This window comes from Solanum lycopersicum, chromosome 8 (genome assembly GCF_036512215.1).
Source record: "Solanum lycopersicum chromosome 8, SLM_r2.1".
Taxonomy (NCBI): Eukaryota; Viridiplantae; Streptophyta; class Magnoliopsida; order Solanales; family Solanaceae; genus Solanum; species Solanum lycopersicum.
In genome coordinates, this window is record NC_090807.1 from 2340460 (window position 1) to 2348654 (window position 8195).

Consider the following 8195-nt stretch of genomic DNA (forward strand, 5'->3'; position numbering starts at 1 on the left):
TTTAAAATATAGCAATTCTTATCTTGAAATGTTTCTTTTCAGATTTAGGTACAATGAAAAATGTTTTTTTTTTTTTAGAAAAAAAAAAGGTTCATTAGAAAAATAAGTAAGTCTTTTACTTATTATCTTGGGTGTGTTCAATATGATGTGAAAATGTTCACTTAGAATTTTTCTTTTAGTAAAATAAATAATTTTTACTTATTTTATTGTGTTTGATGTGTAGCAAAACATTATTCTATAAATCTTTATATATAATTTAGACAAACACAATGAAATGTGAAGTTGTAGAGTAATAGAGATACAATGAAGGTGAAGATGAAGTATATGAGATAAGTTATTCCATCACTACATTATAAGTGGTGAGATAAATTATTCCAAACATATCAACCAAATAAGACATCTAAATTTTATCGCAGAATAGGTCCATAAATGTTAATTACTTACTCTTTCTAACTCATTTGACACGCTTTTCATTTTAGTCTGTATGAAAAGATTGATAGTACTTTTAACTTTCTCTTTTCACCCCAATGAAATTGGATCAATTAATATAATCACACAAATATTTAGTGACTCGTTTTAGGTCATAAATATTACTCCTTTCATTTCAAAAAGATTAATGTCCTAATTTGACTTAGAACGAAGTTTAAGAAAAAGAAATAAGACTTTAATTTTGTGGTTCTAAATTAAAGTTATGTCAAATTTATCAAAATACCTTTTAATCTTGTGGTCTTAAACATGTCACGTGAAAAGTAAAAGTTAAAGCATTGTCAAAAAAGAAAATGAGTCATTCTTTTTAAAAACAGGCTAGAAAAAAACTGTCATTCTTTTTAAAACGAAGGAAGTAGAAGTTTTATTCTTTCTTAAACTTAAAACCGATGCACATCATATAAATTGAAACCGATGAAAATCATATATATGTCTCGATTATGATGTGACACGTGTCACAAATGAGTGGTCTGACACATGGCACAATTTGGACGGATGGTTTATAAGAGGGGAAGTTGAGGTGCACGAGAAAGAATCAAAAGTCAAGTGTTTATAACAGCCCAGCTGTTTTGAGAACAACATCACACATGATACCTTTTTTCTCTAACTCGATATTCGATAGTTGCATTAAAGTCTCAATTTTTTAATTCATATTACGTAAAATTTATATTAAAAAAAAATTCAATTCTTAATACTATTCTGTCATACTCAAAGCTCGAACGTGAATCCTTTAAATTGAAGTAAGAAATTCATTTCACCACAATCTTTATTATAAGTACATATGATTGTTGCAACCCTAATAAAACACACACAATATTCATTACTATGAGCTTAACAAATAACTTTTTATTAATTTAGCTTTTGATATTCATATTAAGGTCTGACTGATTCGTTATCTGAAACCTATTTAAATGAAGAAAAAATACTCCCCGCGCGTTAAGATTTTCTTTTTTGTATATTCAGAACTCGAAGTCGATCTCAAATCTTAATCATCGTACCCCTAACTATTTTTTCCATTAGTAGGTAATTAGTTAAAATCAACTACATTTTTTCCACCATTTACAGCTTATAACCCGTGATATATATCTAACTGCAATAATTTTTTACCATTTGAAAGGGTATACACAATAATTCCGCGAAGAGTTTATGTTTTATGTATTGACGGTATAATAATTTTAATAACTCTAGATATCATACTTGTGCTTGACTACTTATAATATAGTAATAATATATTATAATCGGTTAAATTATGTGAACACAACTTTCTAAAAAACATTATCAGTGTATGTAATTTAAATTCTTTTTCTGTCAAATAATGTTGAAAATTAGTCTTTGTTATGTATTTGTGGGTGTCTATTGAATTTTTTTTATTTATTTCCTTAACATATATATATTTAAAAAAAAAATCTTAAGAGTTTGATCGAGTAACTAGGGTTAGGTATGAGGGGTCTCTTAATGCATGAACGTTATCGATTATTATAGAAATCACAATATCAACAATATATTCAGTATAAAATAATTTTTTTTCTTATCTCGTAAAAATAGAGTGACGATTTCTAATAATAACTTTCTTTAACCTAAATATTTTTCCGCACACACTTTCTTCTCTATTTTTGACTTTATTTTGTCCATATATTAAAAGGCTAGTGAACATATTTAATATCTCAAACTAACTTTATTAGGAAACATGTGAAGATACCAAACATCACACTTCTCTTTTTTTAAATATAATAAATTTAAAGCAATGAATTCCATCCTCTATAAATCCCAATAATTTTTTCAAGAAACAATAACCTCTCATTTATACATATTTTTTTGCATGGCCTAACCATTTTATAACTCAAAAAAAAAAGTACAAAAAATACTCAATATGGTAGTGGAAATGGAGGTGAATAATGGAGAAAATACTAATAATAATTGGGTACCAATTATGAAGAAATTACACATAAATGTTATTGGTGAAAAGATGAAAAAATTCCCAAGAACAATTTGGAGAATTGGAAAAGAAGATCCAAGAAGGGTAATTCACTCACTAAAAGTTGGAATTTCATTAACATTGGTTTCATTGTTGTATTTGATGGAGCCATTGTTCAAAGGATTTGGAAGTAACGCTATTTGGGCTGTCATGACTGTGGTTGTTGTTCTCGAATTCACCGCAGGTAATAACAATCTTTTTATACTATCAATATAGTTTAACGTGTTATCACTAAGTTTTTTATCAACTCGTATATATATATATTCCTAAACGTGTAAATATGTAAGTCTTTTGAATAAATTTACTTGTTATCACGTTATACGTAACTTGATTATACCAGTATATATATATTTTTCATACTATCAGTATATAAAAGTTAAATTCGCGTATTTTATTTTTGTTTTGATAATAGGGGCAACATTGTGTAAAGGGCTAAATAGAGGATTGGGAACACTATTAGCAGGATCATTGGCATTTTTGATTGAATATGTTGCCACAAAAACTGGCCATGTATTTAGAGCTATATTTATTGGAGCTGCACTTTTTTTTATTGGTAAGATTTTATTTTATTTTATTAGTTTATGCAAATGAAGATTTTTTTTTTTCAAAAATTGAAGAAAAATATTATTTATCAATCATTAGAATAACACACACACAAAAAAAAAAAAAAGAGAAGGAAAAATTGATTTGTTTTGTTAAATTATATGATCGTTTCATTTTCTAGACGTGAAATATTTACTTAATTATACGTTTTTAAAATGTCTCTACAAGTATTGGGATAAAAAAATTTCATATGTTTAAATACGTGAAAATGTACAAGCACTTTTCTAGATTATGATCGAAATTCAGCGATATACCTTAGCTAAACTAAGGTCCTATTAGTCCGTTACCCCCACTTAACCAGTGGCGTAGCCATATAGTGGTAAACACCCTTCGTCAGAAAAAGATACCATATATATAAGTAAAATGATTTACGAAATGATTAAATAACATATTTTGCACACCCTTAACATAACGAGTTGTTATTTTTGGACACCCTTTGTTAAATTCCTGACTCCGCAACTGCCCCTAACCCCCCCTTTTTTTTTTATAATTTTGTGCAACTTTTTAGCTTACGTGACATCCAAATATATCCCACACGCCTCAATTGTGTGAAGTCACAGAGTGTGCCACGTAAGACAAAAGTGTACAAAATTACTAAAGTCTCGGGGGGAGGAATAGACTAATAGGACTTTAGTTTAGTTAATGTGTTGTCTCTGGGATTCCGATCATAGTCTAGGAGGTACTTATGTATTTTCTAGTTTGTGATTATTTAAAAAGAAAATAATTGTTGGTGATGTAAAATTTGAATGTGATCGTGTGATTGTCTCATATAAAAGCGGTAATTATCTTTTCAATATACTGGTTGATTTTTATTTATTTATTTATTATATTTCTTATTTGACAGGTGCTACAGCAACGTATATGAGATTTATTCCTTACATAAAGAAAAACTATGATTATGGCGTAGTGATATTTCTCTTGACTTTCAACTTGATTACAGTATCAAGCTATCGTGTTGATAACGTGTTAAAAATCGCGCACGAACGTTTTTATACCATAGCTATTGGTTGTGGTATTTGTCTCCTCATGAGTCTATTGATATTTCCAAATTGGTCAGGTGAAGACCTTCATAATTTCACTGCTGCTAAGTTTGAAGGCTTAGCAAAATCCATTGAAGGTAAAGACGATATTTTGTAAATACGTAATTATCTTATATATAATACACACATAAATGTGTACATTCTAACTGATTTAAGGTTAAATGTATTTAGTCAAATATTATAAAAATCGATCAAAATCATAATTGTTTACCCATAATCAACTGATCAAAAGTGATTATTAATGATCTATTGTAGCAGATAATCTGTTTTATTTTTTCGAATTTATTAATTCTACTTACTAAGATTATTTTATCTTCTATATACTATAATTATCTTTTAGGTGATCTGAGCATTGCTATACTATAAGTCATGTAAACTATGACTTAATTATTTGATCCTGACTAAATAGTATGTATAGTTTTATTTGATGCTACATAATTCAATCGTATATATTAGGAAAAAAGGATAAATATACCTCTGAACTATCATAAATTGTATGCAGATACTCTCCGTCATATTTTGGAGATATTGGTTTCCATGCCGTCCAAAACTAGAGCATATATGTCCTTCACTCTAACGGAAGACTAAATAAGGACACGTGACACAATTTTATCCGTCGATAAAATTCGGATCGATGGATGAGATTATGACATGCGCATGTCCGTTAGTACTAAGGGTATATATGCTCTGGTATTTGAACAGTAGGGGCATCAATGTCCCAAAAATATGACAGAAGATATTTACATACCATTTACGATAGTTCAGGGGTATAATTGTCCTTTTCCCTTATATATTATTATATCAATGAATTATACTTTAAACTTATATATATAAATACTTTAAACTTATATATATAAACTATATATGCAGCTTGTGTTAATGAGTATTTTAGTGATGAGGAACAACAAAAAGCCAGAGAAAATTCTTCAGATTTGGAGGATCCTATTTACAATGGTTACAAGACTGTATTGGATTCAAAATCATTTGATGAGACCTTGGTAAGTTCTTAATTTTTTTTAGCGGCAATCAATTAACAACAATAGCTTAGCTGTCGTTAAATATGTAATTTTAGCAGCAATTAACACTCTTTGTATATATCCCTAAAGTCTTTAGCGACACTGGATCTAATTATGACACTTAGCTAATGTCGGTAAAGACTTTAACACTCTTTATTAATTATCGTCTGCACTACCAAAATTAAACAATTGAAATATGATTGGAGCAGGCATTATATGCAAGTTGGGAGCCAAGACATTCAAGACATTGTTATAGGTTTCCATGGCAACAGTATGTTAAATTGGGAAATGTTCTACGCCATTTTGGATATACAATTGTGGCTCTTCATGGTTGTCTTCAAACTGAAATTCAGGTACATGTTTATCTATTTTTCGCGCGAGGACGAGAGGGAGAATATAGGACCTAGGATATATGTGTTTGGTACGAAGAAAAATGTTTACTTCAATATAATTGATTTTCTTACTTATTTCCTGGGTTGAAAATTAAATATTATCTCAAGAACATTTACGTATATCTAGACAAACTCTATATATGGGTTGGTGTGGGCCCGGAAGGCTAGGGTTAAGCAAGAGTACAACCTAGGGTAAGTTTGGTAGGGAAAAAAATGTTTTCTTACTTATTTTCTCGTATTTGAAAAGTTAAGCAATAAATATTATATCAAGATCGATCATTTATATATAATCTAGCTAGGTAAACACTATGTGGATGATCGAGGGTCGGGATAGGGTGGTCGAGATCAAGGGGTTTGTAGGAAGGAGACAATTAACGTGGAATGTTACTTAGGAAAACTTGTTATAAAATGAATACATGAAAGTTGTTGATGATCATCATTTAAGTTTCATATATTGATCACTCATGTCCAAAGTTTTGATTTACGTATAATTATGTCATAAGTGATCTGATTATGTAAATATTTTTTTATTCAGACTCCTCGATCGGTTCGTGCAATGTTCAAAGATCCATGCATAAGACTCTCAGGAGAAGTAGCAAAAGCACTAAAGGAATTAGGAGATAGCATAAGATATCGTAGACATTGTTCACCTGAAATTCTATCTGATCATCTTCATGAAGCATTACAAGACCTAAACAAAGCAATAAAATCCCAACCAAAACTCTTCATTGGTTCAAAAAACAACACAAACAAGCTAACCCTAGCGACTGTCGTTTCAAAAGGACAGTCTGGTGCACTAAACTCTCGTAGGGTTTCCTTATCAAGTGTCAAGACGGACACGTCCGCGTTGCTTGATTGGAAATCCAAATTAAGAGGTGGTAGTAGTACTACTACTAATGAAAATTCAAAATTGAGGCCAACATTGAGTAAAATTGCTATAACAAGTCTTGAATTTTCAGAGGCATTGCCATTTGCTGCTTTTGCTTCTTTGTTAGTTGAAATTGTGGCAAGACTTGATCTTGTTATTGAACAAGTTGAAGAATTGGGAAGAATTGCACATTTCAAAGAGTATAATGATGATGATAATGTTGAACTTGTTGTTGTGGAAATTGATAAAAAAAATTCAAGGACTTTACCAAATCAATTGCCAACTCAAGATGCAGGAGATTAATTAATTAATTGCCATAATTAGGAAAAAAAATTGTAATGTTCATGGTTGATCTATTGATTAGTGAAATGTACTAATTATTATTATAATATACTTGTATGATTGATGACTATTTTTTTTTCTAATTTGGGTTTGAAATGGTATTTTTCGATGCAACGTCTTAAAGAATGACCGCGATATATTATTTTTCAGCTTGAATGATGACATTTTGAGTTAAATAGTATGTAGTTGGGGAAATCCGTAATGAGTTGGAAAAACATTACATATAGTTTCATCATTTTAAGATATATTTTTTGCTTTTATGAGTAAACCTTTGGAAATTACACGACTTTCTTATTTTTTTTCGTATGTATTATCTCATTGATCTTACGCCTTAAAGAACCCAAAAAGAAATTCTGAAAAAACTTTATGATGAACTTCATAATGGGTTGAGGAAACATTATATATAGTCCCACCAATTTTAAACCATATTTTCGTATTTACGAGACAACATTTAGGAATGACGCGACTTTCTTTGTTTTCTTGGAATGCATGGAACTAGCGCCTTGGACCAACCAAATTTTATTTCTAAAAAAAAATATGTGGACTTCCGTAATGAGTTGGGAAAACACCACTTATCGTCCCACCATTTTTATGGCATATTTTCGTATTTACGAGTTAACTTTTAGGAATTACGCGATTTTCTTATTTTTTTCGTGTGTATTAGCATATGAATCTGGCGCCTTAGAGCATCCACATTTAAAAAATAAATAAATTATGTTTGGGAAGCATTACAGATAGTTCCACTATTTCAAGACATATTTTTGCATTTACAAGTCAACTCTCATGAATTATGCGATTTTCTTGGTTTTCTTATGTATTAGTCCGGATCTAACATCTTGGAGCACCTCAAAAGATATTTTCTGAAAAAACTTTTTAGGGACCTGCATAATGAGTTGGACAAGCTTTACACATATATAGTCCCATAATTTTTTAAGGCGTATTTTGCATTTATGAGTCAACTTTGAGGAATTACGCGTCTTTCTTAGTTTTTTTCGTATGTATTAGCCCATGAATCAGATATCCTGAAGCACCCAATTTTATTTTTTTTAAAAAAAGCTGCATGACCTTTGTAATGAATTCAGGAAGCATTACATATAGTCCTACATTTTTTACAACATATTTTTGCATTTACGAAAAATGTCATAGTCTTTAGATAATAGAACTTAGAATCACTAGGGTTTAGTTGTTATGAAATTGAGATAAGATTCTCTCATTCTTAATTATATGATTCGTATTTAAGGGTATATTATAAAAAATCTGAATTAATCAAGGCTTCAATTTAAAGTCCGAGAAAAAAAAAGAAGATAAACTTTAAATTTGGGATCAATCATTTGAGCATCCTCTTGGAGACAACAAAAGTTAATTCATCAACTTATAGAAGAGGGCATGTGGCACTATAGACTTTAGTAATTTCATTGTCAAAAACACTGTGAAGACAGTGATGGATTGATCAAATGTTTGATTTTTGGTTCT

At 29.8% G+C, this 8195-nt stretch overlaps 1 protein-coding gene across 1 annotated transcript; it reads left to right on the forward strand.

Moving 5' to 3' along the window:
* The first annotated feature begins 2 nt into the window (after positions 1–2).
* On the forward strand, positions 3–6790 carry LOC101254816 (aluminum-activated malate transporter 12). The gene is made up of 6 exons (XM_004244653.5): positions 3–2645; positions 2874–3014; positions 3909–4181; positions 4975–5102; positions 5330–5473; positions 6048–6790. Exons 1-6 carry the CDS (start codon positions 2357–2359, stop codon positions 6681–6683), a joined length of 1611 nt encoding a protein of 536 aa, XP_004244701.2. The 5' UTR covers positions 3–2356; the 3' UTR covers positions 6684–6790.
* Positions 6791–8195: the final 1405 nt, after the last annotated feature.

Coding starts and splice junctions, on each gene's coding strand:
- LOC101254816 (XM_004244653.5), top strand. CDS start 2,357: ATGGTAGTGGAAATGGAGGTGAATAATGGAGAAAATACTAATAATAAT. Junction 2,646..2,873: donor TGTTCTCGAATTCACCGCAG/GTAATAACAATC, acceptor TTTTGATAATAG/GGGCAACATTGTGTAAAGGG. Junction 3,015..3,908: donor AGCTGCACTTTTTTTTATTG/GTAAGATTTTAT, acceptor CTTATTTGACAG/GTGCTACAGCAACGTATATG.